Source organism: Vanellus vanellus (genome assembly GCF_965231255.1).
Source record: "Vanellus vanellus genome assembly, chromosome: 2".
NCBI classification, from domain to species: Eukaryota; Metazoa; Chordata; class Aves; order Charadriiformes; family Charadriidae; genus Vanellus; species Vanellus vanellus.
This window is the reverse complement of record NC_138906.1, coordinates 102,912,876-102,929,333: the sequence shown is the minus strand read 5'-3', so window position 1 is coordinate 102,929,333 and position 16,458 is coordinate 102,912,876. Positions and strand designations below refer to the sequence as shown.

Sequence of the window (16,458 nt, the reverse complement as noted above, 5' to 3'; positions counted from 1 at the left end):
TGGTAGACTGTCAATTAGGGGATGGAAAGGACATTTAGGCACTCTGTCTTGCCTTTGCAAAGGGGAAAATCCCAAACTCTCTTGTACTAGATTCTCCGCCAAAACTAGTCAACTGCAATCTCTGATCATCTGATGTGCTCTTTTTTCTTTACAATGAGGTAAACTGATCTGCCTGCTTAAATAAGTCTTGTGAATTTTGGCATTAGCACTGGTCACACATCTGGCTCTGGCTTCATGAAGCTGTGAAGGCCTGAGCACCCGCTTATAGCAGATATAAATTTTCAAACAAATTTTGTGTTTAAGAATATAGCACATCTTCATGTTGTGTCATGTAGCTTTGTGAAAGGAGGTCTGAATATTTGATTCTACAGGTTGGATGTGAATAGATGGACCTTGTCATTTTACTGTTACTCACTAAGTTATATTTGAGGTAATACAAAGCCCTCCTCAGTGAGAGCCCATGTGCAGCTGAACATGAGGGATGTTGAGGGAATTAGCAGAGGCAATTTTGTCCCTCTATCCAGAGGGCAGATTAAACGGTGTTCAGCTTTTGGGAGGGGTGAGGATGCTCAGCATGTGTCCAACATGTTTGTTGGCAGCCATTTCCCACAAGCCTTCATCTCTACCAATAAACTTTGCTGCCTGGAGGGATACTTTTTTTGGATCAAATTGTAATAATTAGATTGTAGCTGCACTTTGTACTCTCAGTTATGTCCCAACTATTAGTTCTGTTTTAATTACTTATTGATTGCCCAGAATTTATTTCACAGTTGGCATAATACAGAGCTTCACGTAAATCAGAAAACAGCAATGATGATTGTCCTCTCAAGTGACCTAAATAGAGCCAATCTTCCAAATAGGGAAATCTTTTTAGAGACAAGGAAAGAGCTGTTTTCTCATCTTTTCATCTGGGGAGCAGTAAGACACGGAGCCTGAACCAAAATTCCAGATCCTAATGGGTTATGAACATCAGATCTTGAGCCCCTGGAAGAAGGTGACCATATCTTTTGTAGGGCAGTATACGAGCTATAGAGTTCCTGTGTATGTGCCTTATCTTCCTCCTGTGGAAGCGTAGATGCCTCTGGCACAGAATACTATTACCCTGGCTGTTTGTTGGGGGGCGGGCACTTTAAACCCCCTATCCCACTAATGATGATAGTGTCTTTAAATGAAGTAAAATCTAATAATCCATTCAGTTATTCCTAGTCTCTTAGAGTTTGTTTGAGTAGAGGGGAACTGAATGTGTCCTATCTGTGAGATTGGGGGTGGTTCTTTTTATTTCTCCATGCACTGAAGTAGGAGTGGTAAGCGCTTTGATGGCACCCTGATGTGCCTTCTATCATTGAAGAAAACGAGAAGAGGGATTCTGTGGGAGTTATCCCTAGTTCCCCTTGAGTGGCTTCAATGGATCTCAGCAGTGGAGCATGCTTGTAGTAGCACTGAAAGTGGATATTGCATCCTTGGCAATGGAAATAAGCACAGCTTTTATTTTGGCTTTATTTCCTGATTTATTTCAACCTACTTAATATTCTGTTTATGGGCTTGTCGTGAAAGAAACAAATGCTTAACTCATTTATTTATAAGTATATCTATATTCTACTTTGGTCATAAAACTGCATCCACTTGGCATTCTTTTCTGGTATCTTATAGCTCTGTGTTTTCAAACTAATCCTTTGGAACTGCCTACTTCATGAACAAGTGAATGCCATACAGGAAACCTTGGATTTGTTATCCTTTCATGTCATATACATGCCACATGATCACAGAACTCCCACTGCTATTTGTGCAGCACTTGCAGCATTAGGAGAAGTCTTTTTCCTGCTAACATATTTCCTGAGAATATAGCAATCCCTCTAAAAGCTTGTGCCTGTCTTGTAATGTGTAAAGATTTGTTTCCACGGGCCCACAGTTTTTGTTCCTTACATTTTTCTTAGTACTTGCAAGACAAGCATTGTTCAAATGCCTATGGGAGCCATAAGACCAACATAGAAGGCAGAGAAGTGGAATACAAATAACTAATTCAGAAGTCATCACGGCATTTGTCATGGAGAAGCTCTACCAGGCTTAAGCAAACTTTCCGCTGCAATGAAAATACGGCACCCCTTGTGTTACAAAGCTAGCATATTGTCATGCATGTAATGCACACCATACAGAACCTACTTGCCAGGACTTGAAAAAAAAAAAATCACAGATCATTCTTATCCTACACTGAAAGTGAGGGCAATCAGAGCTTTTGGAATAACAGGATCAGGAACAAGGATATTACTAAGGGAAGATGGGACTTTGTTATTTTCCCTCTTTTTACCCACACAGATGTATACCATGTACGTGTTCTTTAAACGAGGCATAGGTTATATGCATGAAAACTCATTAAGACACAAGCATGTTTCAGGTATATGTTTATGGTAGGTTGAGAAGTGTGAGAAAATACAAGTGAGACACTTGAGACAGAAGGTACTAGGCAGTAAAAAATTTATGCATTTTTGTATGTGTTTCTAATATTTTTGGAACTTTATAATTCAGACAAAGCTGAATAATAACTGTTAATAACAAAGCCTGGAGGAATACTGGTGCATTTCACTAGTTTCTGTACATTTCAGTCACTGATTTGCTACCTTATTAAAAACTATTTAATTACTTACTTTTACCTCCTCACCATCCTTATACTGCATTGCTAACCAGCGTGTTGGCCTTAGGTGTTTCCTTATTGTCATTCATACAGGAATATGTTGGAACACTGTGAACTTCATGTAGACGTGAGGTAGCATGTACTTGTACGTACATAATAGGAATCACTTAGAATCCCTACGTCTTCTACACAAACTCATGTTAAGCCCCTGAAAGAATGAGGTAAAGATTCACAATTTTTTTCCAACTCAGAATACCTTGATCTTGACACTAGCGTTTGCATCATGTTGCTGCAAGGAATTTCTGTTCATTGTATATAGCACCTTACAAGAGCGATATAAATGAACTCCAAAGGAGCCAGAAGAGGTAGCTGATAATTTATTCTAATCTATGTGGTGAAAAACTGAAGCTCAGCAAATTAGTCTTGCCAGAGTGCACAGGAAAGGTAATTTCCCACGAACGAACGGAGCATGGACTCATTCCCACTGGCTGGCTAAGTTCTATTTTGACTCATAATGCTTTAAGGCTGCTAACTAATACAATTTTGGTTTGGCCTGCTGACGATGGTAATAGACTTTTGGACTGAAAGTTCTTGGGCTCTTACCTTACTGATTCTTACAGTGTGTGTGTGTAAGGCTTGTAGGGATCATCAGTGTCTTCCACTTTTGGATGAGGGTTTTATTTGAAGATGATTAAGAGCAGTCAGTGAGGCTATTAATGGAATGTAACAATGGAGAATTCATTTGAGGAATGGAGGCAATGAGTCTTGTATGTCTTGTGGCATAGTTACTCTTGGCTCAGCAGCTTTCATCCGTTATTTACTTCTCATCCTGATAAGGATGCCAGAATGCCTCCTGTTGTCTTTTACAAGGTGTGGCATGTTATTTCTGGACTTCTTAATGAGTGTTATGTATGCTTGCCATGATGCTGGCCAGGACAACTGTTTAGAAACACACATTCCACATTTAGGACAAACTGCAGAAAATAATTTATCTGCCTGTTCTATTACTTTAGCTCAGGATAGTGATTTGTATTACTTTTTGGGAGGTGTGCCTGGATTTTCATCTTCAAATTATTGCATTAAATTTTTTCAGTCCTTTGGTGGGTGTAGCCAAGTGCAGTTATTACTGGAGCTGGTAAGTTTTCAGAACAATTTGCAAGGTTACTTTCAAATTGCTTTTTTTCTGACTTAAAGGAATTAGCTGTTGCAGGTAATCTAGGATTTGTGTGCTCTTTTATGTGGAAAAATTGCATGCTACTCATGTTTCTCAGTTCCTTTCATCTCTCCTGACTTGAAGAATTAAATCAGAGGATTCTGCACCGGAAAAGGAAGGTGGGAAACAAACAGAAACAGAACAGGGGCAAAGGTTAGGTGCAGCTGGAGAGAATACCAGTCTCCAAGTAACAAATGGAGAGAGCGCTGTGCATTGCAGAGGTTGGCTGCCTGATGTACTCTTCCTGTTCTGGAGACCAGGAGCAAAAGTAGGTGATAAATTGTTGAGGTCCTTGGGATTAAAACAGCATGGTGGAGTTAAATAAACTTCTGAGAGCTTCCTGGGAATCATCCCCAAATGCTGAAGTGCCCAAGTGCTGCAAGTGAAGAAAGAGGGAAATACCCAAAGAACTGCCTGAAGCAAATAACTTGACTTCTTTTAGTACAGCAATGGCCATCACTAAACTAGCAGAAACATACTAAAGCTTGCAAAAAAAAAAAATTAAGTTTTAGGTATGGGGAAATATATATTAGCTTTTATTGTTTTTATCTAGTAATCTGTATACCTTGTGCCTTTGGGTGGAATAATAAATAATGCTTTCTTTGGGGAAACCACAAGCAAGTTAGCTGCTGCCATAAGGCAGAAAGGGAGGAAAGCTTATGAAGTTACAAGCAAGTTGGGATTTTCTCTTCAATATGTTGAACGAAGAAGAGGGAGTTGCAGCTTGGTGGTGGAAGCAAAGAGTTACTGGTCCAAAAACAAACCTGGTTGCTTGGGAGGTGAACTTGAGTGGGATTAAAGGCTGAAAAGACCGACTTCTATAGTTGCAACTGTGAGAGTCAGGAATGGATTGATGCTTTCACTGAGCTTTTTCCTCTGTGTACTGTTAAGGATAGCTTAACAGACTCATTGTCTAGCAAGTATTTTCCTCAAGGGATAGTCTCCAATCCTATTATAATGATGTCAGTTATTGGCAAATTGTACTTGATGGAGAAACTAGCTTCTTCTCATCTCATTTATATGCTACATAATTATTCTGGTTATTCATGATTCACATCTGTGCCTGTGGGAAGACAATCAGTCAGTGGATTGAGCCTTTTTTTGGTTCATGCTGGAGTTTAAGATCCTTCCTTTGTTCCTAACTTTAGCTACTCATTTAAATGAGAGATGCATGTTTTCTTGTCCAGATACAGGCTTTCCTAAATGTGAAATTCAAAATGTAGATCCTAATTCTACAAATTCCACAGTTTTTGGATTCAGCTGGTGGTAGGTATGGTAGTAAAAAGAGGCAACTCCATGAAATAATACAAGGTCCTGATGTAGTCCATTAAAAGTATTATATCTATTGAATGAATAACCCTAAAACCAGATCAATTTAACGGAACAGATTATTTACTTTAATTAAGAATAAAAAATAGTTATCTTCAGAACTGTGGAGTTTTATTTGGCTTATTCACAGCAATTGGATAGATTTAGGTATGGTTTAGAAGTGAGACAGTATAAATTTAGGGCAATGAAAAAAAGGAAGCCTAATTTCCAAACTGTGCATCCTGTGCAAACAGTATGCTTACAATACATATTATTTTTGAAGCATGGAGATACCCTAATGTCTTTAACTGACCTGACCTTTCATCAGTCATTTTCAGATGGGCTTTATTCCATTTAAGAAAGGGAATATCATGAAGTAATCCCCAAAATATCCAAGTTATAGACAGCTGGCCTGTCTGATTCATAGAACATTCAAACCTGTCATGTTAAGTTCATAGGACATTCAGTCTCTTCATGTGGTAACCAGTGCTCTGAGTTTCTCAGAAGTGAGATGTGAGAAGCCTATGGTGTTGTGCCACTCATTCAATTTATCAAATATAGTTTTTCAAATACCTGTATCACCTTTCTCCAGAAAGATGCCATTATTTTTCTCATATGTTAATAATTTTATTTCTGACAATTTTTTTTATTATTTTTATTTTTATTGGAGTATTTTAGCTGCAGGAATGCATCCCAGCACCCACAGATGTCATTTAGTGCTAAAATTCAAGCATTGTATGCCTACTGCCAGAGATGACACCCACTCACTAGCAATATTTGTGCATCTATATGGGCAAGGCCAAAACTGTGAACATACCTCATCTTCAAGAACACTCTGGCTTAGCGTTCTCAGCAGCTGCCCTGAGTCATAACAGGCAGACATCTGAAGAGATTTCACCATGCTTTGAGGCAGAGACTGGTTGTATCTCCCTACTTGAAAACCTCAGGCCTGCCCACAAGAATAGGGAAGAAAATGTGGCTCTGTCACAACTCTTGTTGCAAGAGAAAGTTGGCTGCATCAGCCTGAAAATAAGGAAGAACCAGAGATGAAAGAGCTCTTTCTTTCTTAGTTCGGATGGTAGTGGTCCCCACGGCTCAAACAGGGATCAAATGGGGGCCTCTTTGCTTGTTTTCTGCCCTCACTACAGTTGCTCCGAAGTTGAAACCAACATGTATTGCATGATTTTTTTCCACTTTTTCTGCCTGCAGAGGGTGAATAGAGTGTATGGTCTAATACTACATTTTTCTAGCTAAACGGGAGATGACACAGAGTGGCTTCTTTCTTAAATGTTGGTGCTCCTGGTTATATGTTAGAAAAGATTTATGCCCAAAGAGAAGATTTATTTATTGTGTTATAAAAGACCCTTAGCTATCCCAAAACATGATTCTGAAGCTGACTACAAAGCCATTACAGAGAATGTGGGATGGGCAGTATTTTTTAATATTTGCAGTTTTGCAAAAGTTGTTAGCTTTATCATAGCATTTGTTGCACAAAAAGAGGTGTGTATAAATGAGAGCGGGTCATTATCTGCCAGAAGAAAATGAAGCCTATTTGCCATTGATATATAGTAGAAAGTACCAGATTTGCACACACTGTTATAGAAGTATTCAGGGTAGCCACTGCATTCTTTTAAATTAAAAGCCGGTGTTTGGTTTCTGGATATTCTTCTCTTTCCCCTGAACTGGGGGCCTGCCAGCCTCAATGGAAGGAAGGGACTTGAAATGCTAGCTTATCACAGGCCACGTTTCCGTACAGATATGTTTGGATGGGCTGCTGCAGCTCTTGTTTGCAGTCACCCAGGCCACTTCTCTACATGTTCTGTGGTGGAAGCCACCTAATTCTGTTCGGTATATCCTTGTGGCAATTGCAACAGTTGTGTGTACGATGATGCATTGAACATTGACACACAGTCTCACCTCTGTGCCTGGCAAGATCATGGAGCAGATTCTCCTGGACACTCTGCTGAGGCACATAGAAAACAAGGAGGTGATTGGTGACAGCCAGCATGGCTTCACCAAGGGCAAGTCATGCCTGACAAATTTGGTGGCCTTCTACAAAGGGGTTACAGCAGCAGTGAACAAGGGAAGATCAACTGATGTCATCTACCTGGACTTGTGCAAAGCGTTTGACACTGTCCCACACGATATCCTGGTCTCTAAATTGAAGAGCCATGGATTCGACAAATGGACCACTCAGTGGATAAAGAACTGGCTGGATAGTCGCACTCAGAGAGTTGCGGTCAGCGGCTCGATGTCCAAGTGGAGAGCAGTGATGAGTGGCGTTCCTCAGGGGTCGGTTCTGGGGCCTGTACTGTTCAACATCTTTGTCAGTGACATGGACAGTGGGGTCGAGTGCACCCTCAGCAAGTTTGTTGATGATACCAAGCTGTTTGGCGAAGTAGACACACTGGAGGGGAGGGATGCCATCCAGAGGGACCTGGACAGGCTGGAGAGGTGGACCCAAGCCAACCTCATGCAGTTCAACAAGGCCAAGTGCAAGGTTCTACATCTGGGTCAGGGCAATCCCAAGCACAAATACAGGCTCAGCAGGGAATGGCTGGAAAGCAGCCCTAAGGAGAAGGACTGGGGGTGCTGATTGATGAGAAGCTCAACATGAGCCAGCAGTGTGCAATCGCAGCCCAGAAGGCCAACTGTGTCCTGGGCTGCATCAGAAGTAGTGTGGCCAGCAGGTCAAAGGAAGTGATTCTGCCCCTCTACTCCACTCTCATGACACCCCACCTGGAGTACTGCATCCAGCTCTGGAGTCCCCAACATAAGAAGGACGTGGACCTGCTGGAGCATATCCAGAGGAGAGCCACAAGGATGATCCGAGGGCTGGAGCACCTCTCCTATGAGGAGAGTCTAAAAGAGTTGGGACTGTTCAGCCTGGAGAAGAGAAGGCCCTGGGGAGATGTTATTGTGGCCTTCCAGTACCTAAAGGGGGCCTACAGGAGAGCTGGGGAAGGACTTTTTACTAGGGCATGTAGCGATAGGATGAGGGAGAATGGCTTTAAACTGGAAGAGGGCAGGTTCAGATTGAACATTAGGAAGAAGTTTTTCACTTTGAGGGTGGTAAGGCACTGGAACAGGTTGCCCAGAGAGGTTGTTGAGGCCCCATCCCTGGAGGTGTTCAAGGCCAGGCTGGATGTGGCCTTGGGCAACCTGGTCTAGTGGGAGGTGTCCCTGCCTATGGCAGGGGGGTTGGAACTCTATGATCTTCAAGGTCCTTTCCAACCTAAACCTTTCTATGATTCTATGATTGGTACTACAAGAACATTTAATTGGAATGGGGGCTATCAGACCAGTTTCTATAATTTAAAATATTTTAGCTGGAACAGAGAAGACATCCTGAGGCATGGCCATGTGCCAGCTCTCAGTACTATTGGGAGTACAAACTGGTAAGATGTAGGAACTTCTGGCACATGGAACGGTGACTGTCACTGAAAAATCATTGTCATAGTAATGCTGATATTTTAACGGAGGCAACAGTGCTATACATGGAATATGTGAGTGCGCACTGCCACTGCCAAAAAATTATATAAAAAATCTTGCCTCTAGGTTTATTCTCTGTGCTGCTTTCCCACTGGGAATCTTGATAATGGAAAATGTACAAAGTTATCATTAATAATGGTGAATTTATTGAATATAATCATTGTCAGTACATGCTTAGGATATAGATGAGTTACACAGTAGATCTTTATCATTGATCATGTACGTGGGAACCATTAAAATATATTTTAAAAGTTTAAATGATTAATCACATTCCAAACACAGTATGAATATAATGAATATAAATATTATGTGTGAAGGAGAGGGAGTTACTTTAAAAACCCTCTTTATTTCTGATCAAAATAACAGAAGAAATACATTTATCTTGTCACCTTTAACTATGAATCAAGTCTTGTAAGTTTGGGCAAATTAACTGCAATTTGATAACACTTTAGTGCAACAGGTGTGCAATTAAGGCACAACAAAAGAGGGTTTATTAGACTCAGAATGTCATTTGGAAGTTTTAATTGCCTTTGCAAGCTAGGGGAAAGTTCATTCTGCATGTTTTACTTATCTTCCAGGAGCCATAATTATGTCAGAAGAATTACGAGATGCTTTAGATAATATGTATGATGCTAGAATTCCAAAACTCTGGTTTAGGATTTCCTGGGAGTCGGCTACTTTGGGATTTTGGTTTACTGAGCTTCTTGAAAGAAACCAGCAGTTCAGCAGTTGGCTGCAGGATGGCCGACCAAATCAGTTCTGGATGACGGGATTCTTTAATCCACAGGTATGACTGCAAGATTAATTTTTCTAACTCCTCTCTAACAGTTAAATTAGCCCTTGAGAGAACTTCAATCTGACTCAGTCATGACTATACTAAGTGTAATCTAAATTAAATTTTTAGCATAAACATAGGATAAATTAATTTCAACATATATTGAAGAAATTTTTGCTAGACCAAAATAGTAGTACTGCAATAATGGATTCTTTTTACATTTCAAAGTTATCCTCCTTCCCCCCCCCCCCCTTTTTAGTTAGAGTAATCTGTTTTTCATTCATTGTGTGAAAATCCCTTTGGGTATAAAACCAGGTAAGTTTCAAAACTTTGACATAGGAAGAAGAGATTTGGATGTGGCTCTCAATCCCTGCAAATCAGTTCCTTGAAATGGAACATTTGTTATTTATACCACCCCAGATTTGTGCCAGACTTGGTTTGCAGAGACATATTAAAAATACAGCCTCTCGTCTGCACCATTTAAAATAAAAACCTGGCACAAAATGAAACAGAAAAAAAGGAAACAGCTGAGAACGGAGTTAAAAGAGGTAAAGTGTACATACCTAGATGATGTGTAGTTTCTTTGCACAGCTATTCACATTCATTAAAGCTTTTTATGATTCACAGATGTTTGTGGGAAGTGCGAATTGTGGAAGTGAGTCATTGTGAGACTATCCAGCCAAAAGGTTTCTGTGAAGCCTTAGCAAAAAGCTATTTTAAAGATCTATTTTAATCTCAGTACTTGTTAGCAATGCAAAAGCTATCTGAAACAGCTGCCTAGAATAGAGAATGCAACAGTGGCAAATATTCTCTAGGGCTACTGCTGGGAAATATCCATCTATCATCTATCCCGTCTATGTCAGCTGTCTGCCAGTACCACTTTATAGCATGGAAGTGTGCTCACAGAATCCCTGAGCAAAGGGTTCCCGTGCAAAAGTATGAGGGAGAGGAGCAGGAGTTTTAATAAAATGATTATGCTTCCATAGTCAGTTTGTTAGCAACACATTGATAGTGGCATTCTAAAATATTCCTCAGTAACTTTTGCAATGATCATGCTGGATGCAACCCTAATAGGCTTTTAGTTTTTGTGGTGTTTGCTTTTGCACTACAGATGAGCAAGAGCTGATACAGATTTTGTACTGGCCATTTTAGCTGGCTTCTTTGTGTTTTGGGGTTGTGTAAGTTCTGAAATTTTGCCAGCCCAAATTGGGCACCCTACATTTTTGGGGGGGTCCGTATGTGTGGGTTTCTCAAAAAAGCTACTGAATAATCAGAATAAAATATCCCCAAACAAGTTGTGATTTAGTAGACCATAGTAAGTGAGAAGAAAGCCTCCAGAACTACAAAAATTTAACACGTCGTAACACGTAGTTTTAAAAGTCCCTAATGTATAGTGTGAAGAGAAAAAAAATCCAAGAATGGGATGTGCTTACGTGATTTAAAAATTTATTTGTGCTGACAATCACAAGCTTAAGAATGAGATGGTTATTGTTATAGTCTCCATTTACTGTAATCCGGGCTGTGGGAGTGGCTCATTCTACAAGAAATTCACCTAAGTAAAGACTCCTTTTCTATTTAAATACCTATTATTTTATTAACAGTCATATTGCTGTGTTTAAAATCAGTATTTCATATGTTAAGAAAATTGATTTTAATCTTCTCAAGCATGTTAAGGTGATGAAGTATTAGTGCTGCAATTCTAATGCCTTGTTTGTAATGACTGAAAAATTGTCAGAAAAATCCTTTTATTTGTGAGATGAAATGCAGCTCCTAGATCTCACTGTTTGCTTTGTAGTCAATGGATAAATGCCATGGATAACATAGGACAATAAAGCAGATTTATAGCACTGGGAGAATGAAGCATTCTGGCAATAAAAAGTGATATAGGACCTGACTCTGCCTTCTCTTGGACTGTTTATACACTAGGATAAATTTAGTAATTTCACAGAAGTTAATCTTTATTTATAGTGATACAAATGAAAGCAGGCTTAGGCTTCTATGAAAAAGAAACCTAATTCTCTGTGTGTGTCTGCATTGGGCCAGGATAACTAGGGTGAACACAACAAAAAGTGCTGTGAATTTTCTTCCCTCCTGGAAGTTAATCTGACGTTACTGGATTTTTTTCCTCAAAAAACTTGTCACTATGCATATCTCATTTCTACCTCCCAATTTCCATATTCTGGCTGATACAGTTTTATTGTTTCCATGTTTGCATCTCCGTATCCAGTTGCTTTCATTTGTCCTATATATGGATTTTAAGACGTGTGAGGCAGAACTGTCTTTCTGGTTGTACAGTACGTAGCATAATGAACCCTCAGCCTATTTCTAAGACCCTTGGATGCCAAAACAATGTGAATACTATTAAGAATAGAAAGTACAATGCCTCTATTCCTTAGTGCCCGCTTAATTCTAGCAAACCTGCCATAATTTGCTCACTGTAGAAACTGCAAAGTAAGTGACAAACAAGGAATCTCCTAAGCAAGGTAAAGGAGAAAATATGACTGTGAAAGCAGTAGACTTAACTGATTTCTGTATTTCTTGTCATAGCTTCCATGGATGACTCCTTCTCCCTCATGAGAAGGTTCAGAGTTAGTTTGCATGAGTTGTTAGAAGGTAAAGGGACAAAGCTTTAGCAGCCTTCAGTGAGCAGGCCAGGGAGAAGTCCAGAAAAATGCAGGTGAAGAAAGAAGAAATAATTTTCCCTGTTTCTGAAATCTCAACATGCCCCCCCCCCAAAAAAAACACTCCACTCCACCCACCGCCCAAACAAACAAACAAACAAACAACAAAAAAACAGGGCAAAGATTACCAGAAATCAAAACAAATGTCATGGCAAGTGGTTCATTGTGTTCCTGACAGAGGGTTTTGAGGAGAGCCAAGCCCTCAGCCGTCCAATGGTACCTCAAGCCACTTGATTGTTTCTTGCTGTTTATTGTGCCGTTCACCCACTCTGGGATACCCAGCTGGGCCTCCAGCTCACAGCTGTAGTCTTTAAACACTGTCTAGGATTCATTCAAATGAGCAGATAAGTTTTACAAGTCCCGCTGCAGACAGAATATAGGTCCTGCCATCTCTGTAAAAATAGACTGCAATCTAAACCTTATCCCTTAAGACAACTCACAGCTCTGAGCTTACTTTTATTCCAGTGTTTCCACAGTGCCTTTGAACTGATTCCCTTAATACAGTCATTTGTCTGTCCTGTCCTCTTCAGGCTCTTCTTTCTTTAATATTTCAGTTTATCTGGGATCCAGTAGCCCTCTGGGGCCTCTGTCAGCGAACACTTCGTGTACTTTAAACCATTGGTATTAGCATGTTTCTACAAATTAAAATTTCACAAATTAACCACAAGGATTCTGCTTTCATTTAATGGCATTTCTGATAGAAGAACTTGGCCTTTAATCCTGTCTGCCTTAGCTATATGCTAGAGTTCTCAACTACTTCAAGCGCAATTACAATTATCCGTGCTATCACAAAACCTCTTTAAAGCACTTGTCCTAAGGTTTCTGGAATTATATTAATAAGAAGCAACCAATGTCAGTTAATCGAAACATCTGAGTTCATGAATGTCATCTCACGTTCTCAGAACTTGAAGGGTATTGCGTAGCTACCAAGTGCTTAGCACATGCAACAAGCACTCCAGTCCCAAAAGCCAGAGATTGGTCCCTGTGTTCAGTAGATTTGCATGCTAGCGTTTCCGTATCTGACTTCTTACCATTCATTTGGCCCTAACAGTAGCTCAGCAGAGCATCCTGCGCTGTGAATACTGAAGAAAAATAAAAAGCCTGTTCAGTCCCCTCATCGGTCCTGGTTTCTTCCTACCTGTGCTCTTGTCTCTCGAATACCCACCTTTGTGTGTTCCACATGTGGCTCTGTATTCCCCTGTCTCTGTCTCCAGATACCTTCTTTCTCTGCTCTGAAACCTGTCCTGAAACTTCTTCCTTCCTCATTGTCCTCATTGTCCTTCCTTCCTCATTGTCCTTCTCCTTGCTCTTACATCTTCAATTTTTGTATGTTATTCATTCATTTCATGGCTATGCAAATGGGTTTCCATAGGGTAAGATAATGTGTACATCCACAGCATGTCCACTGGAAGTGCACAGCAGTCCATCCTCCTGTCTCTTAGGACTAAGGTACTTCTCATGTACTGCAGTGTGTGTGCACATGGACGGTTATATGAGAGAAGCTAACCAGCACCTTCAGCCTGGCCCGGCTTGTGATAGCTTGTAACCATATTGTGAGATTGTAGCTCCTCAGAACAGAGAGTGATTTTCATTCTGTGCTGCTGAAGTGCTGTGAGTTTGTCTTGCTGGTGTCTACAATAGTACACTATTGTAGTACATTACAGCTTTGCACTGAGCAAAGTAGCAGAGGCATCACTATTTAATTGTATGATTCCAGTTTGCACTTCCTTTGTGTTCTGTAAAAAGCTTCGTGATTTCTTGAGTGAAAAGCATTTTTGCAACGTTGATATAAGAAAAGGTGAGTAATATAGCACATGAAATACCAATGTTATTTGTGGCTTAGCAATTACCTGGATTTGGAACCTCACAAAACACATTAATCTGGCAGACTTGTAAACCTCCCTCCATCTGACTGGTTGTAAAGCAGGCATGTGAGGTGAGTTATACATGCAGCTTCCTGTACATTAAATAAGCCAACTTGGTGGCTTCTTAGCATTAATACATGCACACCAAGTATATAAGAATGCCATAGTACTGGGAAAGTGTAGGAAAGCACTGGATTTATACTACTGAATTTTATTTTACATGTGCATAAGATTCTGTGGGATGAGGTTCTATAGTGCTAATGTCACTTATATAGGAAAAAAAGTTGAAAATGTGTAAATTCAAGATTTTTTTAAAAAACTTCTGTGTTGTATTCAATCTCCTTAGGGATTTCTAACTGCTATGAGGCAAGAGACAACTCGCATGAATTTAGCAAAAGGGTGGGCACTTGACAGTGTTGTTCTACACAATGAAGTGACCAAGATGATGAAAGAAGATGTTACTGGCCCTCCTCCTGCTGACATTGGTGGCGTTTACATATACGGCCTTTTCCTTGAAGGGGCAGGCTGGGACCGCAGAAACAGTAAGCTGGTTGAGTCGGCACCAAAGGTAAGGATCAAGTGAGCATGACTGACTGTGGCATACTATGGTGTGCTCAGAGAACACCAGGATGTATTTTGAGTGTCTGCAGCAGTAGTTTCACAACAGGTTTTAAGAAGATAAAACACTGGCACGGCTGGGAAGAGGACAGGGTGTGAACCCACCAGAACTGAACAAAAAGGCTTCTGTCAGAAAATGAATTTAGGATGCTCTGCACTAGCCCAGACCAGATGCTGGGCTTCTTGGCTTCAGAGGCCCTAGAAGCACAGCTATGTTTGAATAAACTAGTGCAACCCATGGTCAGCCTTCTTTTGAATGAGCAAGGGGGACCCTACCACAACTTCCAAAGCCCAGGACTGGGTTTGATGACAGGTGCTGTGGAGGTCAGTATTTAGATGGCTAGAAATCCCTGGCATTTGTTTTTGAATAGGAGGAATAGTATTAGTTCTGAGCTTATTCTCAGTTATCCATGCACGGAGTTACATTTTACTGATGTGACTAAGCAGATTTAAAACCTAGCTATGGGCTTGTGATTAGACACTTTGGTTACTGCCCAGGGAAAGCTGCCATTGACTTTTTCCAAACCAGTGATAACTGTCCTAGAATTGGAGTTGAAGTAATTCCTCTCCATAGGTAAAACACAGAAGTTGCTTGGTTTGTCAAAAGACACCTTCAAAAATTGAGTTTACTCAAGTGCTCTGGAGTGTTCTGCAAGCTTTCAGGTTGCTCTTGTGTTTGGGTCTTTCCCCCCACCCCCTGCCAATGAATACTTTATATCAGTAGAAGACCTGAGGGGATCTAGTCTGGATAAATGCTCAAGAGGCACCTTGGATCTTTGAAGCTCCACTGCCAGCAGTGCAGAGCTAACAAGGAGGACTGCTAAATGCAGCTTGACCTTTGTAGCTCCAGTGCTGCCATTCAGGGAACAGGAGGTGGGGAAAAAATGGGGAACACTATCCAAAGGGGCAAAAGATGGAGAAAAAAGACAATGGTGTCTCTCCCTCCTAGAACTACCCTGTCGTTTTTCCAGTTACTTCCATGGTGTGCAGTTTTCCAGGTTTCTGCTGCTTTCTTTTCCTTCCAGGCTCCTTGAGCTGCTACTGGCTTAAAGTTAGGGTCGATGTAGTAGTGAGCACAGGACTTGTGTTCTTACCTGTACTTATGCTGAGGTGCTGGTGCGTTTGCTGAAGGCCATCACTGAATGTAATTCTAGCATTTGGAGTTGAGGCACCCTATCCTGCTTCTCTAATGCTGAACTCTATGTCTCATTTTAACATTCTTAGGTGCTGTTCACGAGTCTTCCTGTAGTCCATGTGTATGCTGTTAGCACAACAGCACTACATGATGCAAAGAAGCAGCAAGGAAGTGTGTACTCCTGCCCTGTCTACAAAAAGCCTCGGAGAACAGATCTGACATACATTTTCTCTTTGAATCTGAAAACAGTGCAGAATCCTGATCATTGGACTTTACGGGGGGTTGCACTGCTCTGCAATTCAAAATAAGGACCAACAGATATCTATAAAGAAAGAGCCACCGAGAAAGATTAATCTGCAGCCAGTAGGACTTCCACTGTTATTGATGAAGTGGTGGCTACGGTCTCATAGGGGTATGGGAATTAATAAGTGATGTATAGAGATCGTGATAATTACACATAGATCAGTTTACTCTGTTCACAGCAAAAATACTAAATATCTTTAACCTGGGAATATCAGAGGGAAAACAGTAGCAGGTGTAAAATTTAGCAACTGTTATAAAGCAAGTGAGAATATAATGCTCTAGCTTGCTCATAATGGAAACATTAGGAAAAAATGTTTATGATAGTGACAACTGCTCTAACATTTATGGTGGTTCTTTTGTAGATGTTATCTTTTTTTCCTAACACAAGACTTCCAAAATGATTATGATAATTATGATATAATTCTTATTAAATTCAACT

General features: G+C 40.5%; 1 protein-coding gene across 1 annotated transcript in view; it reads left to right on the top strand.

The window, feature by feature from the left end:
• LOC309686498 (dynein axonemal heavy chain 5-like) overlaps positions 1 to 16,064 on the top strand; it is a gene marked incomplete at its 5' end in the record, with an annotated part of 184,441 nt that extends 168,377 nt beyond the window's left edge. The window contains 3 exons of the mRNA XM_082499206.1: positions 9,221 to 9,429; positions 14,310 to 14,531; positions 15,806 to 16,064. Of these exons, the coding sequence (XP_082355332.1) occupies positions 9,221 to 9,429; positions 14,310 to 14,531; positions 15,806 to 16,024 (650 nt within the window). The 3' untranslated portion in view covers positions 16,025 to 16,064. The remainder of the gene's footprint in view (positions 1 to 9,220; positions 9,430 to 14,309; positions 14,532 to 15,805) is intronic.
• Positions 16,065 to 16,458: the final 394 nt, after the last annotated feature.